This window comes from Cololabis saira, chromosome 15 (genome assembly GCF_033807715.1).
Source record: "Cololabis saira isolate AMF1-May2022 chromosome 15, fColSai1.1, whole genome shotgun sequence".
Classification (NCBI taxonomy): domain Eukaryota; kingdom Metazoa; phylum Chordata; class Actinopteri; order Beloniformes; family Belonidae; genus Cololabis; species Cololabis saira.
The window spans coordinates 14,938,174-14,965,972 of NC_084601.1; the positions used below are offsets into that span (position 1 = coordinate 14,938,174).

A 27,799-nucleotide genomic window follows, 5' to 3' on the forward strand; every position below is an offset into this window, starting at 1 on the left:
GTTATGGGAGGCTGGATTTAAAAGTTAAAAGTTACTCCAGTGGTTTCCCAGTACTCCAGTTTATTTATATACTTGTCCATTCATCTGTTTTTTTGAGAGCTCTTTATACAGTCAGTTACTTTCTCTTTTACCATATCATACCATTGCCTTCACCCACATTTGATATAACATGTTACATCTCTCTCCATTGTTTGAATAGACAATACCTTGTTGAGTTTAATCTTGCTCTTTTTCCTGCCGTATAGGTGACCAGAGATGTGGTAGAGCACAGTGTTACTCCGCAGACGAGCCGAGCTGAATGGAGAGCCTGTTTTCAGCCTGCCGTGTCGTCTCTCTGTAATCATGCACAAACACAAAAAGTCATTGCACACCTTCACCATCTACAACATGTAACCCCCTGAGGTTAACTCCTGCTGGTTGAATCGATCATTGTGCTTAATGAAATACATAAAATTCTGTCCTGGATAGGAAAACATGAATATGCAACAGCTGTAATATGTGATTGCTGTGCAAATTGTGCAATTTCCTCAAACAGGTAAAAAGACATATTTGAGTTTTGCATGACCATTTGTTGCCTGTTATGATAATTCTGCCAAACATAAGTGCTGCTGACGATGATGATTGTGTTAAGCATTGGCAGAAAAGTAGAAATTTCTGCTTTGGGAAAAGATGCATTTAAATATATAATTTAGATTATGTACTGCAGTTGATTGTTACACGTGTGCATATGCTGCTTGCAAGCATGAGCCTTTGTGTGTGCTTCTTTCCAGCGTATTGTAGTAGCAGATGAAATAAATTGTTCAGATGTGATGAGTTCAGACCTAATAGATGGGTAATGAGAGGCTCTTTATTGCTTATGAAAAAGACTAAGGCCAGGAGTGAGAACTGCTTGATGGTGTCTTTCAGAAAAAAGTATGTATTTTGTGTGTGCTTTGTGTGAGTGCGTATGTGTGTGTGTGTACAGACCCCAGATGAGTTGAACAGGGAAGGCACATCCATAACCCGGTACGGGGGATGCAACATAGCAGGAGCACATGCTTATTTTCTAAATCTAATGAATTTTTCCTGCCTTTGTTTTTTGGCCGTTCTGGGGGGGTGGGAGAGAGAGAGTTGGTGTGTAGGGAAGGACTGTTGTCTGTGGTGTGACTGTGAGGTCAAACGCATGTCGGATAGACGGAGGAGGTGAAAATGGACTGGTATTGTAAAAACAGTTGGAACATATGAGAAATAGAGGTGCTGGAGGAGCAGAGAAGTGAAGAAAGGACCCCAGTAAGCAGGGAGAAACATAGAGAATGCAGGTCTCATCAAAGGTGAAAAATTATGATGGAAAAGGAAACAACCAAGAGCCAGTGGGTGAAGGAAAAGATTGTTGACTCTAGAAGCTCGGTTTCCCTCTTTACGCACTGCTCACAATGTCCAAAAATAAAGCTAAGTGGGTTACAACCAAGGTCTTGGTGGAAAACACTCAATCGATGTTATAAGTTGTTTTTTTGACCAAAATATTTTTTTTTATAGTTTACTTATTATTAAGAATGAAGAATTCTATTTTTTTTTCTTCATGCCCAGTTGCAGTTGTTCATTCATAGATATAGTCTTTTTTATTTTCTCCATCCTTCATACTTGCAGCATTGCCAACACAAGAGGAACCACATGTGATGTGTAGAGTATTGGCCACAGCCATGAATGCAGCAGTAGTGGAGTCATTATAAAAGAAAAGGAGGCATTGCTAAAACATAGCTCATAGACAGAGGAATAAACTGACAATTTCACCTGCTGGCTTGTTGTCACAACACTTTAACATTGCTACCTAAAGAGGAAATGCAACAAAAAAAGGCACCTTGAAGGCATTTTCTTGTTCATGAAGCTCCATGGTGCATGTAATGCCTCCCCCATATTACTACAACCTCTGGTCAGCCCTCTGCCATCCATGTGAAACTGTGAAATTTCACATTTCAGTCTGATTTAAGGCGGCTGTCTCAAAAGCAGATAGAAAATTCGTGTAAAAATTACTGTAGGTTTGAACATTGCACAATGCACCATATTCTTTCTGAATGACTGAATGAAAATTTTTGTATTTAGTGGGGCTTTTAGGATATCTTCCTCCTTATGTGTGGGAACTGTTAAAATCTATACAACAAGACTAAAATACACACGTATGCTTACCATCTTTCTTGTCGTCTTGGAAGGTTTTGGTCTTAGTGTCAGTGATGTTTTTAAATGAAGCCAGAAAGAGCACCACGTCACCCTTTTCATTTTTAATTGGCACGATGTCCAGCAGGCACCAGAACAGCACAGCTGAAAGGAAGAACACTCTTATTAACACCATTAAACACCATCTCTGGTTGGTTTCTGAATGGCTTTCCACTCTGTGTGTATATCTGTGTGTGTTTTACTGTGCAGGGAGCAACAGTTTTACAGTTTCTTAGACATTTTAGTGAGCCTATCTACAGAGCCGTTTGGGAGAGGCAGAGCCCTGAAATAGACCGAGCCACTGTTATCCAGGCACAGCAAGAGACAAACCCGTCTCTAAGGTCCTGTACCCTGCACCTTAGAGGAATGTACTTTTAGCATCTCTATATATACGTGCATGCTTTGTTTTTTTATGTTGTTGTAGGAAGTAGTTTTTTTATCTTTATAAAATGTAGCTGGAGTTTAAAATAAAAAATGACACTATGTAAAGAGTTATCACCATATTTCACCCCATGATACCTTGAATAAAGTTGTTGTTTCAATTTTAGAGATCAAAATATTATGTGGCTCTGTTGAAACAAATTTTGTCACAATTTTGGGGAGTATGTGGATCATGGCCATATAGTAACAACCAATTAACTGTCGGTGGGGATTAACTAATATTAATGTTTAAAATAATGAAATATGGTATTGACTGTCAGGGGATGAACTCTCTCAACACCCTTGTAGTTTTTAACAACAATGAATTCAGTAATTTTTCATCCTTTCCACTGGAAAAAGTCATTATTTCTTATTTGCAGGTTGATAATATTGTTACCTAGTATTTTTCTTCATGGAGGAATTTATGCTGAACTTATACATTAGAAATGTTGATCCACCTATAGTTTTTACACTTTTCATTTCAGCTAGTTATAAAATGCAGAAGAAGAGGGATTTCCCACAGACGTTCCTCCCTTCACTCCCACTTGCTAAATATTTAAAACTCAATCACAGTGTTTTTGTCTGTGCATGTGCGTATGTGTGAGCGGATATCTGCACGCCTACAAGTTGCCAATATCAAGCTCGCAGTGTGACAAGGAGTGTTTCTGATTGCAAGCATGCAGGGTTCCCTTTTCTGAGAATAACAGACTGAGAGAAAAACAATCAGCTTCATTTACTTTCAGAACTCTGCTGTTACAGACAGATAGATAGGGGGAATACAATGAAGAGGCAGGGATGAAGCCTACAAAGACAATGTGGCTTCTACAGAGCTATGAGGAGATCATCAAACGTGGGAGAAAAATAAGCAGTGCCGAAGGGGAGGTAGATAATCGAAAAAGCAAGGCCAGTCTTTGCGATCATCAGTCCTTCATGTCTAAGACGTCTCCTTGCATCAACACACCTGATTCGAATTAATGGATCACCAGCTTACCATCAAGGTAAGTCTGTTAAGGACACTGTAATTTGTACCAGGGTGTGTTGAAGCATGGACAGCTGCCCTTGAGGACGAGACTTGAAGAGCCCTGGTTTAGAGTTTCACCAAGCATTCAGCTCCTACTGTACTTGACATAAGAAAGTCACATGACCTCTTAAACTCCACTGCACTTTAATATGCAGCTGAAAGTTAGCTTTAGCTTAGTTGCAATGTCCTCAAAAATGTAACCACTAGAGCTGTCATTGTGGTTTCGTGTGCCTGAGGTTTGCTTAAGTCTAAGTAATTTCTTCAGCACAAACAGACATGTGACTCACCTAGGGTTGCCACCATAGAAATAAGGGACGCCCTGATTTCAGCAGCGCAGGAGCCAAAAAAAAAAGCCCCAAAACTTCTAAACTGCATAAAAATGTGTTTATTTTATATGAAAAAACAAAATGCTTTGATTTAAAGTTTAAAGTGCTTTAATAGCATTGAACTGTCATGACTGTACAGACAGCCAACCATACTAGCAACTGAAATATCCTCCTATGCTGCGTATGTCCACATCAGCCCAGATGTATAATATAGCTACAGGTGAAGAATATGGTGTAAAAGTTAATTTATTTCAATAATTCAACTAGAATATGGTGTAAAAGTTAACTTATTTCAATAATTCAACTAGAATATGGTGTAAAAGTTAACTTATTTCAATAATTCAACTAGAATATGGTGTAAAAGTTAACTTATTTCAATAATTCAACTAGAATATGGTGTAAAAGTTAACTTATTTCAATAATTCAACTAGAATATGGTGTAAAAGTTAACTTATTTCAATAATTCAACTAGAATATGGTGTAAAAGTTAATTTATTTCAATAATTCAACTAGAATATGGTGTAAAAGTTAATTTAATTCAATAATTCAACTAGAATATGGTGTAAAAGTTAATGAAAATACGGTACAAATCGCGTCCCGTATTAGTTCAATACGGGACGCAACATTTTTTTCTCAAATAAAGGACAATTCCGTATTTTACGGGACGGGTGGCAACCCAAGACTCACCCTACACATTTATTTTGTTAATATTTACACCCATCCAGGCTTATGTAGGGTTTTACCTCTAAATGAAAGACCAACAGAAAAAAAACAACTTTATAGTCCATTCATCATCACATAGTGCAGGTTAAAGCAGACACACCATCTTTTTTGCAGCTTTTGTACTATAGCTGTTTGTTTATTTAAAACATATGACCACTTCCAGAAACATTTCATTAATGACATTTCTCTGAACCAGCTATAATCAGGGGTGCACACAAGCCGGTACTCCAGGGCTACTGCATGTTTTAGATGTTTCCCTGTCTTCAACACACCTGATTCTAATCACTGGTCGTCATCAACATGTCATCAAGGTTTACACAACTCTGTTGGTGACACAGCCTTGTCTATCAGGGTTGTGTTGAGGCAGGGAAACATCTAAAACGTGCAGTAGACTGGCCCTCGAGTACCGGCTTGTGTGGACCCCTGGCTATAATGCTATTGTGACAAGTTCATGTTTCTTAGAGAATGTGAATGTTAAACTTCTTTGCCTCCTTTTGCTTTGCTCAAACACACATCTAAGCATACTGCAACTAAAGCAAAAGGATATATCAAACCATATTACATATCCATATCCATGCCAGTAAGATATCCGCTGATGCCTTGATATGCTCATTTTCATCCCCCCCCTTTTTTTCTTCAGCCAGCTGGCTAATCAGCAAGGCCCATACCAATCCATGCGTTACCACTGCAAGCTATTGGGCTCAGTCTAACTAATAAAGACAGGGTTAAGCAGTTATAGCTGACAGCTATTAAACTTTAATGAGTCTGGGAGTTAAATAATAAGTAAAGGACATTTCTCACTGATGGATTTGTTTAATCGCCTTTTAATGAGCATGAATCAGCTAAATAAAATTTATATCTATTCCTCTGATCATTATTTCATCAATCCATTGGCTCATGTGTGCTGATCCAGATGGAACTTTCCCCAAAATAGCCAAAGTGAACAGCATTTATGACATTATAAAAGATAAAATCCCACATGGTAATCACATTATCTGCATATAATTCTCAGTTGGTCTTGTGGCCATCTATCCCCTGGACAACAGAAATAAAATGTAAAGATTCTCTGTCACACAATAGAGCAGCTACACATGATAACGTAAAAAAAAAAAGAAAACTAAGATGAAGTCAGGATACAACCAACATTCAGAAACAATAAACAAAATAAAATGTCACTTTTTTTTACCTGTCTTTGTGTAGAACATGATTTCATCTTTAAACTCTTTGCGCTCCTCCAAAGCCTCATCAATGCTGAGGATGATGCTTTCGCTGGTCTCGGGCCCGTACAGGAACTTGCAGGCACAGCTCTTCTGCATGACTTCGGTTCGAGAGAAGCCTGCAAGCTCACAGAAGCCATCGGAGCAGTAGACAATCGGAAAGCCCTTGGACACCTGAGCATTGGCCAGTATGAAATTACTATCTGCAGGAAAAAGATGAGAAAGAAGTGAAGTGAAAGAGCTGAAGGGGCAACCTCATTTGAGGAAACAGTGTTTTCGATGTAAGTAACAAATAACTGGAGAGGTTAGCTGATCTCAATTTCCAACACATTTCAACCTAAAGGTAATCTACTATTCACTTACACTTTATCAAAGACCAATTAAGTATGTTCACACTGCATCCCTGGAAATGTAAAAGATTATTTTTTTTGTTGCAAGAGATAGCTTGAACAATCAACATTTATACATAATTTGTTTTCCTGCTCAATTGAAAATGTTGTACCAATCCTATAGCAATCATTGATTCCTAGCTATTCACAAATGTAATCAAAACACTGATTTTGGGTGTTTTTTGGGGGGGTGGGGCAGTGTAATGTGAAGGCTCTGAGGTTTACTTTTGTGTAACTAATTTTCCCCTTAAGTTACTGAAGAGCAAACCTACTTGGTAATAAAAAAAAGGTATGCTCTCATGTCCCATCTGGGTTATCATCCACACCATTCCTTTCAATATTATGCCAAAATATGATTCTCCACTGTCACAATGAGGCTGAATAGGACCCAGATACAGGACAGACAGGGAAGCAGGAGTTCCAGAATACAGGAATTATTTTAACTTTATAAAAAAACAAAAAACACTGCAGAGCAGGATTTCGAGAAAAAAAAACCCAAGCGCTTAACCATGACAAAAAACACAAAAACCTCACATGGTACATGGAGGGTTGAAACAGTACAGATCAGCCGGGAGCAAGGGAAGGACAATAAAAGATCTACACAGGGGCTTGACGACACACGGGTGCAAATGATCAGGGCAGATGGGAACAAGCCAGGGAAGTCAAGATATAACTTAAACACAAGAACATGGGATTTCAAAATAAAACAGGAGCCTAAACACCAAAACTGTAAAAAAAAAAAACTGTGACGAACTCACAACCGTGACAAATGCATGATCTGCCCTCCCTTTTTAGCTCAATTGTTAAACATTCAAATATCTCTTTTGTTATTAAGTCATGTACAGTACATTTTTTTAGTCTACTATTTAATCAATTCACATATTCAAAGTCCTAACCTATATGGGCCTTTTGTTAACCCAGCTTGCTTTCTCATCTGACTTTAACAGACTTTATCTCACCACTAGATGAGTGCTATAGATTAATTACAAAAGCTGGAGACACCCAGCTTGGTGTTATTCATTGGTTGGTGGATTGTCATTTAATTTTGAGGCTTGGCCTTCTTGGCCTTTTTGCACTCAGTGACATGTTAATAAAGGATATGGTAATGCATAACCTAAGATGATTCTCACTTATGGGTTTTGCTAAAATTTAAATGTCTGACTATTAAAAAAGTTATAATAATACCAAAAATAGTCTGTAAACACTTTAATTTCTGCAGTAAAGAAACTCACCTGCTCTCCTTTAGTACCTTTATTTTACAGCCATAAGGGCTTAGTACAATTTAGAGAGCATTTCAGTCTCTTGTGAGCATTGAGAGGGTTTTATTTAAAACAGTGGCCTCTTAAATTAAGTCTGATGAACCAAAACATTCAAGTTGCAGCCTGTTCATTAAAAAAGAAAAAAAATAAAAATATGATGTGTGCTCTTTACACCTAAAGAGATAAAATGCAGGTTGCTGACCTCACTGCACTCCAGCACTACTGGATCTACACTTGGGAGAGAAAGTTTGGTCTTCAACACTGAAGCTGCGCAGCATTAACACAGGTCCTAAGCTGACACTTAGCCAGCTCATCTTTGGAACCTGCGCTGCCAACGCTCTGGTTGTGAGACTAAGCTTTTACTGCAAAACTACCGTCACCACGAGCTTTTGAAACTAGATAGAACAAAAACTGAAGCCAATTCAACCTGTAAAGCAGTGCCTCTCTAGTTGTTTCAATGACTCATTGTCAGTGGCCTCTGGAGTGATAATGTGACTTTTAACGCAACGATACAAAGGGTAATGGGATCTTCAGCTCTGGCAGATGAAGGCCTGTGTGGGCTGAATGAATGGAGGCCGTTTACCTCGATGAGCAACTGATTTATTCGTACACCAAAGAGTAACAGAATCCTACCCTTGAAACTCATTCTCTAGTGTCAACAAACTGACCCTATATTCATAACAGTTGTAGGAACAGTTGCAACAAAGAGATCGTGTGTGTGTGTGTGTGTGTGTGTGTGTGTGTGTGTGTGTGTGTGTGTGTGTGTGTGTGTGTGAAAAACTGAACAAGTGCAAAATAGCTTGTGTGATGACACAAAACAATAAGATAAGTGTTGATGTCAATCACAATTATTAGCCTTTTTGCGTGTAGCTTTTTTGGTTAAAAGGGACCAGCTGTTTATACCTGAATCTGTCTAGTATGGCACACGCACACACACACACACACACACACACACACACACACACACACACACACACACACACACACACACACACACACACACACACACACACACACACACACACACACACACACACACACACACACACACACACACACACACACACACACACCCTCTATACGAGCAGAGTGATGTTGGGCTGCACTAATGGACAGCTAATGTTTCCAGTACAATGGCCATTATACAAGACCGTGGACAATGGTGATTTGACAGATACTCTGTGCGTGAGTGTGTGTGGATGTAGGTGTGTGTATCCGTATCCTACTTTCATTTGACAAGCAGTCAAACAGCCCACACCAGCCCATGAATTATATGAGTACATAAGAAGATCCAGCTCGGAGAAATTAGACAATCTATTTCAGGACATTTTTGTAATTACAGTAAATAAAAAAGTCACACTTACACGTCACGAGACATCCACGTGCACAAACACACAAAGTTACGTGATCTTATTTGAAAATGTTTCAATCCCCCTAAAAGCAACTTGTTTCAATAACTCTCCATTACAAAATCCAATTTTCTCCTCCGATTATTTTTTCCAGCAAACCTGATGTTTGATTGTGCAGTGTTGCATGTGAAGCTCTGTTGAATGAAACCACCTTAGATTTGAATTGCGAATACAACACGATAGATTAAAAATCTTGTAAGTGTGTCAGGAGGAATGAGCATGTTTCTTTTCATAATCTTATTCAACAGTCAGCAGTTGTGTTTGTTCTGTGCACTCGCTGAAAGTTGTCATTTGCATCACTTTTCTCTGATTATGATGCAGAAAATCCAGAGTTCTGTTTTTGCTCAGCTTTTGAGCTTGCCATTCTGATGTTTTTTATTGCATATGCTCAGCCAAATGTTTGCTAAGATGCGCACATTCAACACCATTACCTGGTAAAATGATCAAGAGACTCTTGTTTCGGGAACTGTTAAGCTTGCCGTAAAAAGTAGGCGCCCCATATACAGATGACCCGGCTCGTGTTGCTTTACTCTGTGTCTTCACCTACCCCAATTTCCTGTCCAAACACTGTTAATAAAGACCGCTAGAGCCACCAACACTCAAAAACAAATATATATATATATATATATATATATATATATATATATATATATATATATATATATATATATATATATATATATATATATATATGTATATATATATATATATATATATATATATATATATATATATATATATATATATATATATATGTAATTGAATCATTTTCTTTAAAAGTTTAATGTTGGCGTCGGCCCCACAAGCACTGTTGTCTTCCTTTGCATGAGGCAGAAAGTAATTCCATTGCATAGAAATAATTATGATAATACAAATACTTTAGGGGTGGCCAAGAGAGAAAAAGAGAAAAAATAATCACCTTAGGTTAAAAAAAAAAGTTGTTATTGCTCTGAATAAGCCACATAAAAGACATTATGCAGATTTTTGAGAATATTAATCTGTTGCAGCCAACACTTTTTGACAAATGAGGATTTGTCCACACCTTTGGACAAATGAGGACTACATAAGCAAAACATTTCAAAAGCAAGCTTTTAAAATGTAAATGTAGATCTCTTGTCATAAATCATAATAAATCAAAGCTGTGTTCAATTATTCTCTTTGGAGTCAGCCTCTATTTCCTATTGAAGCTATAGCCACAGCTACAGTTACGCTACCATCACCTCAACATCTCTAGAAGTCCAACAGCTTAGTCGGTGCTACTTTTGCCAAAAGAGTCGGGGAAAAAACAAAAAGGAAATCAGATATCTTCATGGTGTGTTTGTATGCACCATACATGGAAATACACGTAAAGTATATAGAAGAAAGCATGTAATGTCAGCTGTATTGCTGCAACTAAATAGACTAAACAGATGGTCGGAGCAGTTCTCGGGATTGGGACGGTCTGTCAGATGTAAAACCCACATGGTTTGAGGGGAGCAAAAGAAAGAGTGGCAGAGAGGTTTGCCGGAGTCCCTGTGACCCCAAGCAAAACCCTGCAGCTCCAGAGCATGAGAGAGTGGTGTCAAAGGGAAACTAATGTTTACAGAGAAATACATTCAGTTTTGTGTTTGACTTTGGATTACGTCAGTTACACAGAACTGACGGATACGGCTGCTTGAAGTCAGAATGACTCAGCCTGTACCAAGGTGAGACAAAACAAAGAGATGGAACTTTTAATTTGTTTATTAATGGAGACAGGGCCACATAAAACAGAATCGTTGTAATAGTTTTAAGTTACACTAGAAGTAAGAAAAACACTACACTCAACACCAGAACACAATTTTCATATGTGAAGTTCATTTATTTTTAATAATACAATTTCAATGAAGTCATTTTATATTGTAGGGAATTGTAGGAAACAATGAGATCTCAGAAATGCAGTGGGTTGTGATGGAGCTAGGAGAGTGTTTATTGCATCTAAAGGCTATATAGGGTCTGATTGAGGTCTGCCTTGCTTGAAGGCAGCACTGGTGAAAGCAGGATGACTTCCCCTGGGAGGCCACGTGGGCGTTCTCGGCAGCTGATGGCTCGGGAAGAACCAAGGAGAAATGGTTAGTCACGGTCTGAGTCAAAGGGAAAAATAAACTAGTCAAGAACTGAGCACAAAAATGGTGAAATGGTGATAGACCTGGCTTTACCATTAAAGGTAGTAATCAACCGGCAGCCACACAGAGCCAGTCTGGACTGTACGTGGCAGCTCAGATGAGGCCTCAGGTGTAATTAGATGCAGGTAAAGCCAATCAACCGATGGGGGTGAAGTTGGGGAGCTGGTCCCATTCGATGGAGAGACAGCGGATCGGGCTGGATGCTGGCAATATTATTTTATTTAATTCTTTTTAGGTTTGGAAGAAAAAGATGAGAAAAAAGAATTATATACTGTAGAAATATGACAGAAATGGACTATTGGAGGTCCTGCCCCTGGCCCTCAGCTTAAGTACATAATCTACATTAGATACCATATTATTCAAATCAGTCAGTGATTGGTTTGAATCATCCGTGTTCCAGGGCAAAATGGGCACATAATAATAATCTTTATTTGAAAATGTGTTATATAGCATAGCATAGCATTAATATAGCATCTAATATGTGGTTTAGTGTCCCCTACTCTTACATCATTTGTTCATATACGCTTTTTCACTCACAGCCTGATCGAGTTCTCAGAATAGCACAAATATGCTCAAAATTGTGTATATTTAGATATCTGGATAATACATTGAATCAATTTTCAAAAACAATATTTCGAGAAAAAATGCGGTGCATCACTGCGACTATAAAGAGTTGTAAATGATACGGTAAGATTTTATCAACCTTGATTCTATTTCCTAATCCATTTTCACCCAGCAATCTTCCTACCGATGTCCTACTTTTTCTTTCCTCTTCCTCTCTTTCCTCTGCTATGGGACCATCATTGTCTCCCCTTACCACCCCACATCTTACTTCTACCTTTCTACCTTATTTCCCAAGCTTATCAACCTTCACTCCTGCCTGTCTTTCCCCCAAGCTGTTCATCATATCCCTCCCACTGTTTTGGATCTCTCTGTCTAATTACTCTTCATCTCTTTCTACTGCTGGACCGAACCCAGACTTTTCCTGTTCCAAGATCCATTTATTTCCTTCACTCTTTGCATGCTTCATCTTCACCTATCTCTCCTGTAAAACCATCAGCACACGTGCTTTCTAGTATCTTTCATTTGAACCCTGAACTACTGCTACAAAAAACATTTTGTTGAGGTTTTAGATTCGAGCCCGCTTGCCTCTCCGTCTTCTGTCTCTCTTTTCAATTCATTGGTCTTCACTTTTCTTCACTGTCCATCTTATCGACCCCCATTTTTCTTCTATTTCCTCCATTCGAAATTTCTTTTGGCTAATTGCTTCATTGTAGAAGCCCATAGATCATCTAAACTTGTGCTCACGCCACGGCATGACAGCTACTGAAGAAATCCCACAGGCACACTGAAGATAAAGGGAGGGGAGGTCAATTTAAAGAAAGAGAGTAGGAAATATGAAGAGTAAAAGGGGAGAAGAACAAAGCAAAAATGACAAAAAGAAAACAAGTTCTTACATAGCATTTAATGCGATAAAATTCAAATGTAGTGCTTTGGTTCTGGTCAAAAATATTTTAGAAAACGTGTGAGATACTGAAATGTATGCCGTTTTACTTGGGGTAAACAGTATGGTGACGTGTAGACATTTTAATTCTTTCTCTAAGTTCAAACTTCAGTCATCCTGTCCGCAGCGAAGCAAACCTAGACCAAAAGCATTTCACAACAGTCTTCATCGACGTCTGGGAGACACATACAATTCCTTTAATGACATGCTCACGTGAGTTACAAGAAACAATGTGCATTACTCCACATACACACTGAAGAAGTATGTTTTTGACAGATCATTGCTGTACCAACAAAGACAAATAAAGAAGGCTGCATGGGCCATTTGCCCTCACATCACTCTTTTAAACAGATACCAGGTGTGCGTGTTTGTTGTACCATGTCTCAAATTTACTTTGCCAAGTTCTATTTGAATTATAATGTTGCACACATTTCTCCATATTATCTTATGATCACATTAAATAATGATGCAAATGTATGTTTCTTTTAGCTTACCAGATCCGTTACATTTGATGCGTCTCGATATGTCCTTTATATTTTTTGTTTGTAACATTTTTACTTTAATGATGCTTGAGGCTGATGTGTCAGGGTTATTCTTTGGTGTCTGTTCTTACAGGGATGTTTGACAAAGCACAGCTTTTCTTTGTCACAAGCTTTTTCCTTGATGAAAGCCTTGCACCCTTTTTGCAAGTTAGGCAGTGTGCAGGAGCCTCCTTTCAACTTTTGATCTACTTATCCCCCTCCTAAACATGTCAGTGGCACAAAAAAAGATGCTCTCTGACACAACAGTCGTCAGCTCGTCAAGAGCTTTAGTACCACATTTGGTACCTCTCAGGGTTATTTAAGGCATAGTAACAATTCTTATGACCAGGCATGAACAAGGAGCAGACACACGGGAGGGGTGAAAAGGCTGGTAGGGAACATAAACCAGCAGAACTATAGGGCAGGAGAAGAAGGAGATGGATGGCAAAACCTATGAAAGAGCGAGCGATGTGGGCTATGTGGACGGGTACAGAGAGGAAAAAAGTGTGAATGAAAAACATATACTGTATATATATATATATTTATATATATATATATATATATATATACATATATATATATATATATATATATATATATATATATATATATATATATATATATATACTGTACATATATATATATATATATATATATATATATATATATATATATATATATATATATATATATATATATATATATATATATATATATATATATATATATATATATATATATATACTGTACATATATATAGTAACAGACCGAGACAGACGAAGGGGACAGGGGGGGCAAAAGGTGAGAGGGTGACGTAAAAATCTGAGAGCAAGAGAGATGGTGAGATGGACAGATGAGAGCTAGAATGATGAAAGATGGAGTGAGGTAAAAATTGGTTTGGAAGTGGGGAGATGAGGGGAAAGACCTTTTTGCCTAAATTCATGTAGGCCTCCAAGAAACTGCTACAGAGCACTTGCATAACCACAATAAAAGCCCCCTCTGCAGTTGCCACAGTAACCAGTGACACACACCATAGCAACCAAGGTTGCAAAGGAAGTTTTCTTTTGGATACAGACTCAAATCAGCATGTGGAATTGAGAGGTTGATGCCACACCTCTCTGCCATGCATCAACAAACTGAGGTTCGTCTAACAATTTGTTTGTTTTTTGTAGTGATGTCATTGCACACACGTTTCATAAGCATGCACACAGAATCTCTTCACACACAAACCCAATTGATCAACCGTAGTAATCCTTTCACACCATATACAGTAACTGAAAAAAAAATCATTACACAACTCTGGATTGTCATCATACAGTCTCTAAATAAAGTATTATACTTGTCACTAAATTCCTGTAATTTGCATGATGTACTTTTGCTTGGTTTCCTCCACTTTCTCACAAGATCACACATAATTAATTGAGTCTAAAATTGGATTAATTTTACTGAGACTTCCTCTTGTGAACCACAGTTTGTCCAAGGTTTTGGACAGTCCATTAGACACCAATGGGAGATTAATCTTGTTAATTAGGAGATTTAACAAGGCAGAACATCCTTGGTGGCACAGAGGCCCTCATTGATAAGTCCAACAATTTTGCTGGAACAAAGGAGATCCCAAAACCCCTTTAAATTAGCAGCAATAAACAAGTCAAGTGACCTTATACTGAGGGTCGACTGTTTTCGTGATGCTGCATGTTTCCTCTTAAGTGAATAGTTCATCAGAGCTTTGACAAGGTCAATCATTGGTACCACGTTGCTATTTTTCCAAAGATGTTCCACAATCAATGGTGTAACCAGATATAATTTCTGATTATTACCTTTAAAACAAGTAATGCGGATCAGATAAGCTGTCCTCTACCTGTATGGAAATGCATGGCACAAAGTTTTCTTACTGAATAGTTGAATCATGTGACTGGCGTTTAACTGAAGGTGATTTGTATCTGGACTGGACATCCGCCTTGTTGAGCTCTCTGTGCGGGCAGTAACAGTTCCTTCGTCCCACTAAACCGGGGGTGTCCATTTCCAGTACTTGAGGGCCACTGTGCTGCATGTTTTACGTGTACCGGTAGTCTTGCATCAAAGCACCTGGTTTAAATCAATGGATTATCAGATTTTCATTAAGGTCTGCACAAGACTGTAAATGACGCATTAACTTGTATCAGGGATTGTTGAAGCAGGGAAACCATCAATAAACATAAACATAACCATCATAAACCATCAATATAGACATCATCCCAACCCATTCATTCAGGATTTAAGTCACATCATACTAAAGAAACAGACTAATGGTCTCAGACAATGGACTTGTGTCTATACTCGTCCTGTGTCAGTGCTACATTTTCTACGACTGATCACAACATTTTATTACAGAGGCTTGAAAGTATTATTGGGATTAAAGGAACTCCATTAGCCTGGTTTCAGTCACATTTACCTGATAGATTCCAGTTTGTTTATGGGAACATGGAGTCTTCCCCGTACACCAGCACTGATATTGGTGTTCCACAGGGTCCGGACTATAGGCCTTTGTTTAAACCCTGTAAATTATTATTTATGTTTTTTTGTTGTTGTCTTCCCTGTCACCTTCTGCTTGCACAGGGTGGGAGACTTCAGTGAAGGGAATATTTGCTTCAATCAGTTGGATTCCATTGAAAGAGAAGATGGAGTCCAGAGCACAATTATCCAGTCACGTCTTGAAAAACACAATATTCTCACTGACTCTGGTCATTGCAGCAAGCGCATCCATCCCGCATCTTAGGCATCTCACACTCTCTATGACCCATCCTTAATTATTTATTTTTAAAGTTAAAAACTTGTTTCTTAGCTCTCCATTTTTTCCTGCTCCTGCAACGTGGCTGTTTAGTAACTAGAGTTTTTTAACCAGTTAGTAGTAGCAAACCAGCCAGTTTGATGAGGTGTACAACAATAGCAAACATGATGTACAGTACGTTTACCTCGCCAGCCAAGAGTTGGACAGTCGCCCTGCAACTAGTCACGACATCACCAACCTTCCAGCACATTATGAGGAATTTTTGCTGCTTTATTATTCTTAGTTGAAGCAGTACTATGACACAATGATGTGAAGAAAAAAATGCTATATTTAGCAAACTTGATGATATGCACTGTAGTACTGACCGAAAACACCATAAAGTAGCAAGAGCAATATAGAGCCCAGCAGCATTACTTGTTTGTTTTTTGTTCTAATATTAAACAGTTTAAATATTAATTGGACTTCGGACAAAATTGGAACAGTAGAGGCAATCCGCTGCCAGTAAATGAGCGACTGTCTGCTCACTGCAGCGCTACAGTCAATGATGATTGATTACTCTGTCAGAGACTCATAACTGCACTCATTATTTCTTTCGGAGTCAGTTTCAGACTGAGAACAACACCAGACCTGCCTTTTCACAACTTTCACGTAATTATACTGACATACAGCATGTCACTGAGAGTCTATTTAGGGAGACTGGAGAGTTGCGGCAGATGAATCGATATTAGATACACTTTAATGAACATATGCTCATAATCATGTGGTTTGGGATTTTTCATAATTAGTCATTAGCTCCCTTAGTCTTATAGCCGGTCAAAATGTTTCTGGCTAGACTAAGCTACAGGGACTGCATGCTCTCCCTATTATGTCACAGAATACAGATCCTTTATTATCTGAAAGTTTGTTTTCTTAAATGTTCACATGGCAGCAAATGGTAATAACAAATGCCACCGTCATTTTTACTACTTAATTAGGATTTAAAGTCAAATCTGCAGAGGAAACTTCTGTAAAAGGCCTCCCGGTCTTCTCCGACAACTGAGTGCACACAGAATATCACGCACTCATTCATATATTGATCTCTTTGCTTAAGTCTTTTCCTGTTTTCTCTTACTTTTTCTTTTACATACACTAACACTCTTTTATTTGCATATGAAATTGCAGCTGCCATTTAGTTCTAGTTCAACACACAGCTACTCCAAATCTTGCCATTGATTATTGTAGTAGGCAGTAATTATGTAGTTAGTGGAGGTGGAACTTCCGTGTGTTGAGAGATAGGAAATGACAGTCAGGATGAATAGTGCAGAACGTGGAGAAAGGCTGGGAGATTTAACACAGCCCTCTGTTAAAACTGTATCACCAAACTGTCTGCTTAATTTGGCAAAAGGACATTGCAAGATGGTATCCTTCTCCCCCCAGTGAGAGACATCCCTACTTGACATAAAAGTCAACTCAGCAAGTATTTTCTGGCCATAGCAAGTCTCCTGTCACAAGTTCAGTTTAATGGTTTCATGTCACTCAACTGGTTAAGCCATGTGCAGGAGGGAAAAGGTCCTTATTCCAGCAAGTCTGGCTTTGAGTCCCAGAATGTGGTAATTTCCTGCATGTTTTATACAAGTTTAAATTGCCATTCATATTTATTTTTGCATTCCCTAATTTAAGGTTCAAACATAATCAGTTTTTCTAATTCAGGTTTTGCATTATCAGCACTAGAAGTAGAACTGGTGACCTGTCTGGGGTGTAACCCTGTCCTTCATCCAAAGACAGTCTTAATTTATATACCGTAGTTACATTTATACTAGTTAAAAATAATGAAGTCTACTTGTGTGTAGAATGTTGTTTTGTTGAATTGTTATTCTTATTTGGAGGCTTAATTATAGATACTCTTCAAATTACCATATTATGACCTGGTGAGGATACATGACTATGACCAGCATAGTAACATGTATGATGATATAAAGACCTGCTACAGATGCATTCTGTCTTGATTTATTTGATATATTATGGTAAAAAAAACAACAACAAACAAACAAACAAAAAACCAAGAACTCCAGTTATGACAAGGTTGATCAGAATTATTTATGTTTCTCATCCAATTATGTGAACAAAGTACATCATGAAATACACACATTATTGAGTCCAGTATGATCAAAAGTAAAGAAAACATCAGTAGGAGCTGCAGGATAATAAATCACTGGACAATATAGTCTAATTATACAAATCTCTTCAACAAATTTTGAATGATTGCAAAGATGTGGCTTCATAAAAATGCAGAAAATGATTTGAAGCCTCAGACATACATGCATCTACCCATAATGGAGCTATTTAGGCATTTGTTGTTTGTTATTTTAGGCTTTTGATTTTTATCTGAGTGAAATCAGATCATGTTAAAGAGTTGCTTACTACTTTCAACCATTTATCACTGTCTCCAGGTCTGATCTGGTTTTGGATGATGTTGAAAAGGATGCTACAGGGTAAACACTTTCCCTTATATTTGGTCTTGAACAGGCTATCAGACCTCATTTATCCCATCAGGCTCTACTGCCTCTAGACCATTCCATCTTGCACTGGAAGTCCAACCTTAATTTCCTCTACCTCACCACCTCAAGGACAGCAGTATGTTATTTGTAGCTAGGCAAAATATTGTACAAACTACTGCGATACTGCTGAGTTAAAACAGAACTCTGCTGATGTAGTCACATTTTCTTTCTTTTTTCTCTTTATTTTAATTCTGTTTTATTTTAATGTTTTGGGTTTTTTGCCACTTGATGTATAGTTTCCTATTACATATGCAGTGGTGCTTAATCAGCGGATATCGAGGTGATGCCTGAATGGACATACCTGGTTATCATCACATTATGTATCAAAGGATCAGGTGGTCATTTAGAGGTTAAATAAGCAATCAAATCTGAATACTTATTTGACACAAGCAGAGGGAACAAGAGTCCAACAAGATTTACGTTCTTAATTGCAACACATTCTGAATTTCAAATAAAGCCACAAAGTGAACTGTTTATGTGTATATTAGCAAACGTCACAATTACACTATAGTTCAATAGCATTTAGCTGAATGAATCTCTTCTTCAGAGAAAAAAAGGACATCTGAAACAACATGAAAAAAAGAAAGACCGTTGAAAGTTCTGACAAAGGATTTGCTGCAATACCGCCTCCGACCAGTTACATTTGATATGTGACTGCTGATTTTGGACGGGTTGCGGCTGGACATGTGATACTCTAGACGGAATTTGCAGGGCAAAAGGAAATATAATAAAGGTGAGATTTAATATAGAAATCGAACACTCGTGGAAAAGTTATTGAAATGTCTTAATAGGTATGTGAAATGTGTATTTTACACAGGCTGAAACTCGTGATCAAGTTTTTCAAATCTCAGGTGAGACCCAGGGAGCATATGTCGCTGTCCGTGGTGCTGAAACCTCGTCCTGAAACATCAGCACCACAGACAGCGACAGCTTCAGAAGTCTTACTGCTGGATATCTCCTGCTTTCCTTTACTAAATTAGGTAGAAAATCAAATGCGTTACTGTAGAAATGATATCGATGGGTCGGACAAAGCAATTGGTCAAAAAAATACCTGGCACTTATTGTCACTTACCTACAAGAGCACATCAAAAAGTAAATTCCATCTGAGTGTGCAAAAAAAGGCACTAGTAACCAAATTTTCTATATTTTAGAAGACTGTGAGCTCAGGGATAAAGCTGCAATCTCTTTTCCTCCCCTTAGGTTTTTCACATCCCACGCAATACAATAAAGCTGCTAAATTTACTGGAGCCAATAACATTAGAGGAATTAAAGAGTGATTAAAGTAAACTTACGAGTGCCATCAAACCGCGTAGCTATAGTGTCCAGAAACGTGTTCTGCGGCGCTAATAATCCCTTCATCACAGGCATTTTCACTGTTTATTGTCGAAGTCCCCATCAAAGTTAGTGGAAAGAAGGTCCAAGTCGTCCAAACGCGTGAGATGCTCCACTTTAAAGGCGCTGACGCTCAATGAAAGCAGCAGCTATCCAGTCAAGTCAGCACTAGAGCCCTGGCTGGGGAAGAATGCACGTGATGCGCTCAGACGTGCGTCTGTTGCGTGTGTAAATGACAGGAGAAACTGAAGCCCACAGGTGCAGCCCAGGTACAGCCGAGCGTGACACAATGAGACTCTCTGTCAGCGACGCAATTATTATGCCATTATTAAGTGACCACCTCGCCCAGAGCACACAATGGTAGGAGGCATCAATCACTATCATAACAACTGTGAACAAAAGAGCAAACAGGGAGTTTATCAATAAGGAGGAACTAGAGAGAAACAGGACTTTCATTTCCATTTTTTCTTCTCTTTCCTGAAGTTTCTTCTAGATAAGCTCTATCTTTCTTTCCATTGCGGCATTAGACGGATTCGTGGATTTGTCTTTTATATAAATTGAGTAATAAAGTGATAAAGTCAAGGAAATAAAACAAAGAGGGGAGGGGTTTTTAAGACACCCTGAAAAGAGAATGAGGTGGGAGGAACGAAAAAGGAAATACGGATAACATCCGGACAGAGAACATGTCCTTGTAGGATACTTGGAAAATATGTGATTAAAATACAAACAAACGCATTTGTGGACTGAAGGCTGAAATATGGTTCCGCGTTAAATCGACGGAGTAGCCTACGGCGTAGGCTCTGCGTTGGTGTAACGCGGAACCATAAATCACCCTTAATGCCATTGTTCTCTAGACGATGCTCCCTCCCAGCAGCCACGGTACTGATGAGAGACACGTAAAGAGAGTTTTAGCGCCATCTCGTGGTTCGGGTGTGACACAACATGAAAGAAGGGGATCTCTGACATGGACTAACAAGTTGCACTCTACCGCTCTCATGTGGAGGGGGATGTTGACTGTGTGGCTCGTTCAAAAATGAAAACAATACTGAGTATCTGTGATTAACTGTAAATAACAGAAAAAATCATTGACAGGTACAAACGCTGAGTAATTCTGATTACAAAAGTAATTGTTTTAAAATACTTCAATTAAAGGTTTGTATAAACAAAATGTTTTTATTCTGATTTGAAAGGTGCTAGAAGATATGGTAGTGAAACTTGAAAACAGATATATTTACTAATTTGTTTAATCTAATGATGTAGATGATTTTATTACATATCAGTCGAATCTTTTTCAGATTCATAGTTTTTGAGTGGTGTTTCCATCTCCTTAACGCCCAACGTCTTCTTTTTGAACATTTTTTGTGGAGATTGTTTAGTATCATTTACAAAGTGAAAAAAGGGTCTTATGTAAGTGAAAATGCATCTTTCAGGAAGATGAGCTCACATATATTCACACATTCTTTGACTTGCTGAAGAAATCATAGATGAATCTGTTACTGAAATCTGCTTAGTCCCTAAGCAGCACAGCTACCCCAAACCTAAGTTTCATCAATCACCATGCTTCACAGTATGACATTATTCTACTGAAAATGTATTTTTAGTCTTTGGGAATCGTGTTTATTGTAATGTGACCAGACAACTTTTGAAGCATGTTATTCAGAAAGGTCTTGTTTCTCCCTGTATTTCCATACGTCCATTGTTTCAGCAGGTTTCTGCAGATGTTGGTCAATGTAATTTCCTTGAAGTAGACACAAACACTTTAACAGCAGAGTAGATCAATAAGAGTCACCCGATGAAGGTTTGAGCTTCCTGGAAGTTTCTTTTCGCAAACAGTCACAGAGGAATGATTTATTTCAATTGAACTGGAAATCAATTTAAGTTCTGTAACATTCATTCTGTTATGTTTTTTTAGCATGATGATGTCACATACATATAAAAATAATTGTCATAAATCAAACAGGGTTGAATAAAACTGGAGTCCACAAGTCCCTCTGTAAGGAGTGTTTGAGCATTGGTAACTAATATTTTACTAACTCCTGTGTTATATGTGAGACTTTATGGGTTATACTTTTTTTTCTGTGAGACCCATCCCTTCTGTTTTTCACCTATTTAAATGAAAGGGAAGCATTGATTCACCATTTATATCAGATGTTGGGCCTAATATTGTCTGAATAGCTGGGCCAGGTCTCAGTTGATAGTGCAGGGTCAGTCATTTCACTTTAATTAAATATTCAACGCTTGCATCAGCTGTGTATGCTGTTCTGGTAACCAGAAAAAAAATCTGAGAACTTTTGGAATTAACTGTTTTACTGAAATAAAAAGATGTCAAATTTGATATGATCTTCATTTAAGCTACAATCATGGACAAGCACTGTGTACTTTAGCTTAAAGCACAAAAAATATATAATTTCTCAAGACTTTATTCATATTTATTTTGACGCATATCTGAGACTGTCATGGCAGGTTAAAAACATAGCAGTTTTTTTGTGTTCAAATTTTTTTTAAATTATTTATTGTGACTTAGATAAAGAGCGAATCACATTATAGTGCAAATAAATGCAGAAAGCCAGTTGATTTGAAGGGGCACATATACTTTTTCTCAACATTATATTTTAACAATAAATAACAGTTCAGTAGAGCGCTAGCCTACAGTGTGTTGCTCGCTAGCATTACTTCATCAATCCTTGTTCCAGATCATGAAGTTTTGGTAACAACATTTGAAATATGGGCTATCAGAGCTGGAATGAGGACCGCCTGGAGCCACCAGTCCTGGTTTAGCTTCTGCAGTCCTCGTTTCAGATGTTGTTTTGGTAGCAACCACTGAAATAAGGATGAATGAAGGATTTTACAGAATTAAGCATCACAGGTTGACAGGAGCAAAGCTTAAGCTTGCTGTAATGGCTGTTTTTCAACCACATTCCAGGCTTATTTGTCCGACTCACCTGCATCTCATCTGATTTTTGGATTAACCGAGGGTTGGGCTGAATCAGCCAAGAAAGCAATGACAAGAACTTTCACAATTGGCCTTCAAAGCTACCCTTCAGAAACATATGGGTAGTCACCAAAAGGTTAGTCCAGTTCTAAAAAATTTTTTTTTCACAACTGTGTCTTTGAACATGCAATGACATGCACACTTTTGTCTCACCAAGAAAACTTCTGCAAAATGCATTTTATGACACTACTGAAAGCTTGTTTAGGTCACAAGGACCAGAGCAGTTGACATGTGTGGGCTGAGGTTTGGGCCTGGAGCTTCTGAGTTTAGGGGTTAACCTCTGCCTGGGTGGGGGGCGGCTGCCTGCGCTGGGGGCGCGTGTCCCGGTATCTGTGGAGCTGTGGGGCTTCTGGGGTGTCCGCTGTGTGTGTGTGTGTGTGTGTGTGTGTGTGTGTGTGTGTGTGTGTGTGTGTGTGTGTGTGTGTGTGTGTGTGTGTGTGTGTGTGTTACTCAAAAGCCACATTGATGTATGAAGCAGGAGTATTTTAAATTTCTGCCTCAATTAATAATAAAACCGTTCTTCTGCAAATCAAGAAGCAGGATTTCTCCAAATGTATTTTCAGTTACGAGTCTCATTTACAGGAATGAGAAAGCTCTGAAGAAACTTGTTATTTCATGCACATGTGCATGTATAACATGACAAGCGCAACCACATTTAGTTCTAGGTTAATCCCATTACTGAAAACCAAAAGCATTGCCTCCTACTCAGACCCTCAACAGAAAGCAACCGCTATGATGGTTGTGTCATTTGGACAAAGTGTAGTCATCAGGTGCTCCAAGGCTCACTGCTGTGAATCATATATCACCTCAGCGATTGCAGGCAAAGGCACAGTACAGGGTACCCATGCTCAAACAAACACATTCAGGATACACAGTAAGGCGTATGTGACTCATGTCCCTGAGGTGAGGCAGCATGGAGTAGTTAAGCACACAGACGCACTTCCATGAAGTGTGTCAGCTAATATAATTAAAACAGACAGGCAGCACACAGGGATGCTTCACCTGAGTAATTAAATGCTTGATGCATCATTTACTCCTGATCACTGATCCAGACACGTTACATGTATGTGCGTCCAATAGTTAAGTTTATAGCAAAGAGATGGTTAAGTCAAAAATATGGTACTGGAAATATTGGGTCAGTTTGGTTAAAAAATGTCTGGTATTGTTTCTGAGAAAAAAGAAACTAGTTTCCTAGTTTTAGGTGATGTTTTGTAAGAGTGTTAGTAGAGGTCATCACATTGTTGTTTAATCTATAAAAGTACATGTTAAAGTGTAGATGATACATGCCTTAAAAACATGTTAATGTATTTGTAAGCTATTTACTATTTTTTGAGTTTCCACCAATGCAGTTTGACTAGTGCACGGCTATAATAACTGCAAAGATTACCATTTTACCTGAAATTTGTATCCAACTGAGTAATGCGTGGTAGCCTACTGTCATTTTAGCCGCAGTCCTGTCTGCATTCTCTAGTTTCATTATAGTATAAACTAACTCTAATCAGATCTGACCTTATGACAGAGCACCATGCTGTTGCACATGTATCCCCCTTAAGGTTGTTTTAAAAGCAACACTTTACCAGCATTTCACTTCTGGATTTTGTGATGTCCTTGTTTATGCCAGAAAAACAGTTTTTGAAAATTATAATTGAGGAATGTTTTCCTCTGTGTTACATCTTCTCCTCTTTTAACAACACTCCTAATGACTATTTGCTTTAATTTTAAGGGTAAAGTAGTTTTGCATTATTACTTGATATTAGATTTCAGCAGTTCAACAGTTGAGGGTTTCCATTGATGTGCTTTCTTTTGTTTTGTGAATTTGTTTATAATGAGTGGGTGTGGCATCTGGAGTCCAGGAGGAACAATTTACCTCCCAATGTAATGTAATATGTGCAGGATGTATTTGCCATTGTCCTGCGGCAATAACAAAACAAAAAAAAGATATGTTGCTATGAAACCTGCATATCATTCAGAATAAATGTTGCCTTCTCAGATTTGAATCCTACCGTACTAACCTTACCATTTGTGTGCTGATAAGAAGCTATGCCCTTTTATACAAGGTTGTTTCCTTTTTGGCCCACAAATCAACACATTTTCAAAGGAATGTTCCATTGAATTCAGCGAAAGCATGATTTTACACTTTGCCTCATTACATCTGAAATGGGCTCGGGCATGGAGAAGACAGCAGCTTGTCTCTATTGTTACTTGGCAGAGTTTTAATTTGCATTCATGGATTAATCAACAAACTGTTTACACTGAAAATGGTTTTCAGAATTGCTCCTGAGCCAATTCAATGATTCCAACTGCAGAATCAGGTCTGTCTTTCATGCAGTGCAGCCTGAAGAGCCAGTGGCATCCAGTACCCTTACTGTTATATGTTATTAGCTCATGTAGCACTACAGACAGGCTTCTATCGTCGTCTCTATAAATGATGAAATCTTACTAATCATTTGCTACTGAATTTTAAACAGTAATCTTAAACCATTACACCATGGTACTTTAAATACTGGCTAAGTCCTTTCGTGGCTTAAAGGCATGTTCTGCCTGGGATGTTCTTTTTATGCTCAATATGTGACCGACCTGTTGTCAATTCACCGAATCAGCTGTCAAATGTGTCATTGTGAATGTGAGTGTGGTTGTTTGTCTGTATGTGGCAATGGATCGTGATATGTTAAGGGGGTATTTCCTCTGAAAAAAAAAAGGAATTGGCCGTAGCAGACCCCCATTAGCTGGTACAGAAATGCATGGATGGATGGATGGATGGATGGATGGATGGATGGATGGATGGATGGATGGATGGATGGATGGATGGATGGATGGATGGATGGATGGATTGAAGTGCCATTGTGCATTTTTCAGACATTATACATGTTTTCCCAGTCTTTTTCAAAACTACTTTACTAATCCCTGATGTGAAATTAATTAAAGAGGGATTTTTGTTTCCTTTTTCACAATTTTGGAATGAAAACATAAATAATAAAGTCTTGAGTCATTGTTAAATCTTTATTCTCATAATCTGAAAGATCATTTCATTCTTCACGTCAAACATAACCGTTTTCCAGTCAAGCAGAGGCATCATCTTGCATCTGATCTTGAGCTTATGGTCTCATCTGATATCTGGGGGATTTTAAACTTAAACCTCTTTGGTCAAAGATTTCTTATATACACAAACATCAAACCCACTTCAACCTCGGGCTATATTTTGCTCTGACAGTATTTGATAGGCTTTCTTAAAGCATTAAACATTGGACGTACCTGTGCACACCTGGCTTCAGCAGCCAAGCTCCAACATGACATTCAATATGCGTGCAGACAGAAGTTTCAGGCTTAAGATGTCTCCAATTACAATTATAATAAGATCAGTGGTGAACGAACATGCACATAAATGCACCATTACGTTAAAGTCCAGATTCATAAAAGTAAAAGTCCTGCATTCAGATTAATGCTTGTGACCTGTTTCTGTGATTATGTCAAATTATCAGGCTGATAAATCAGCAAGCAAGTGAGGCTCTGTTGTGGCAGCTGGTGAAAGAAAGAAGTTCAAGCTGTTCAGGTTTTTCTCTTTGATTGCATCTCCTGTATTCAAATAAAATGTATGTTCTGGTGTAAACCTGCCTTTTGACCCAACATAGCTGGAATATGCTCCAGCAGACCCCTGTGACCCTTAAACATGAACAAGAGGGTATAGATAGTGGATGGGTGGTGCTTTCTAGAGTAGTATCAAATGGAAATACTGTACAAAAAAAAAAAAATCAGAAGCATCCCAGATTTGTATTTAAAGACATTCCTTTTGAAATTCTCACATTTTTTTCATCACACCATGATGGTGATATTGTGTTTACATCTTGTGCACATAAACCTGCAAAAAATACTTATTTTCATAAATGCAAATCCTTTTTATGCATTTTGCATCATCTTGTATCAGTTAACGTTTGTGTGCAAACATGCATCGGATCACAAGTTGCATGTGGAGCAAGAGAAACAGAAACGCGCAATCGTCAATCGTAAACGCTGGCAACTATAATTTCCCCTCTAACGCGCCAGCATATGATGCCTCCACCCATCCGGCGGCAGCAGACTCACTAACCATATCATGAGTTTATAATAACCATATCACATCCACTGCGAATGAGGTGGAATGAAAATCTAACCTAATTTGGGGAGATACACGACTGTGTAAGTAGTAGGGTGTCCCCAGAGATGGGGCTGGGATTTGAAGGAGCGGCGCGCTGCGCTGGGAGCATGCTCCGTGAGCGTGTAATGGTCTTAATTATCATTTAGCATGCCAGCCTCATTGACGACGTATTGAACCAGCGATAAAATAGTAGATGGGGGGAGGGGGGGACGCATGTGATCGCAAAACAACTGAAGGCGCGCTGAGATAACTTTAAAAGAGACTGAACTTATAGCAGCAGCATACCCAGAGGTGCAAGTGGGATGATGCAAAAACACACACACACACACACACACACACACACACACACACACACACACACACACACACACACACACACACACACACACACACACACACACACATTTCCATTCAGTTGAGCGACATCTCTCTCTCTCTCTCTCTCTCTCTCTCTCTCTCTCTCTCTCTCTCTCTCTCTCTCTCTCTCTCTCCCTCTCTCTCTCCCTCTCTCTCTCTCTGAATTAGTCACGATGAGTGATGTGTAACCAGCTGTGACTCGCTCTGGCTTGGGAGATAGTTAATTCACTTTGTTTAATTAGTCAAAAGTAGTAGAGCAGAGGCTGCTCCCTCTCCCCACACTCTCATTTCTCTGCATCCATCCGTCCACATGTCTGTATAGCAGACACAGACCTGAGCATTTCAGGTGCTAGGTGAATCCTTCAATACCCATTTGCGAAAGGATCGGACTCTTCCTCCTCTCTTTCCTCTCACACACAGCACAGCACACACGTATACGCTGTTGGCTTTGTGGCACCTTTGCAGACATCCCAGGAAGCATTGATCTCGGCTTCAGAGAGCCGCATGGGGGAGATCTGCTGATGTATGGCTGCAATTTATGGTTTGTGCAAACCGCACA

The 27,799-nt window shown here is 38.6% G+C and overlaps 1 protein-coding gene across 1 annotated transcript in view; it reads right to left on the minus strand.

The window, feature by feature from the left end:
• kcnh8 (potassium voltage-gated channel, subfamily H (eag-related), member 8) overlaps window positions 1-19,943 on the minus strand; it is a 57,486-nt gene extending 37,543 nt beyond the window's left edge. The window contains 4 exon segments of the mRNA XM_061742730.1: window positions 207-334; window positions 2,164-2,295; window positions 5,867-6,100; window positions 19,720-19,943. Coding sequence (XP_061598714.1) covers window positions 207-334; window positions 2,164-2,295; window positions 5,867-6,100; window positions 19,720-19,795 — 570 coding nt within the window. The 5' untranslated portion in view covers window positions 19,796-19,943.
• Between the last annotated feature and the right edge of the window lie 7,856 nt (window positions 19,944-27,799).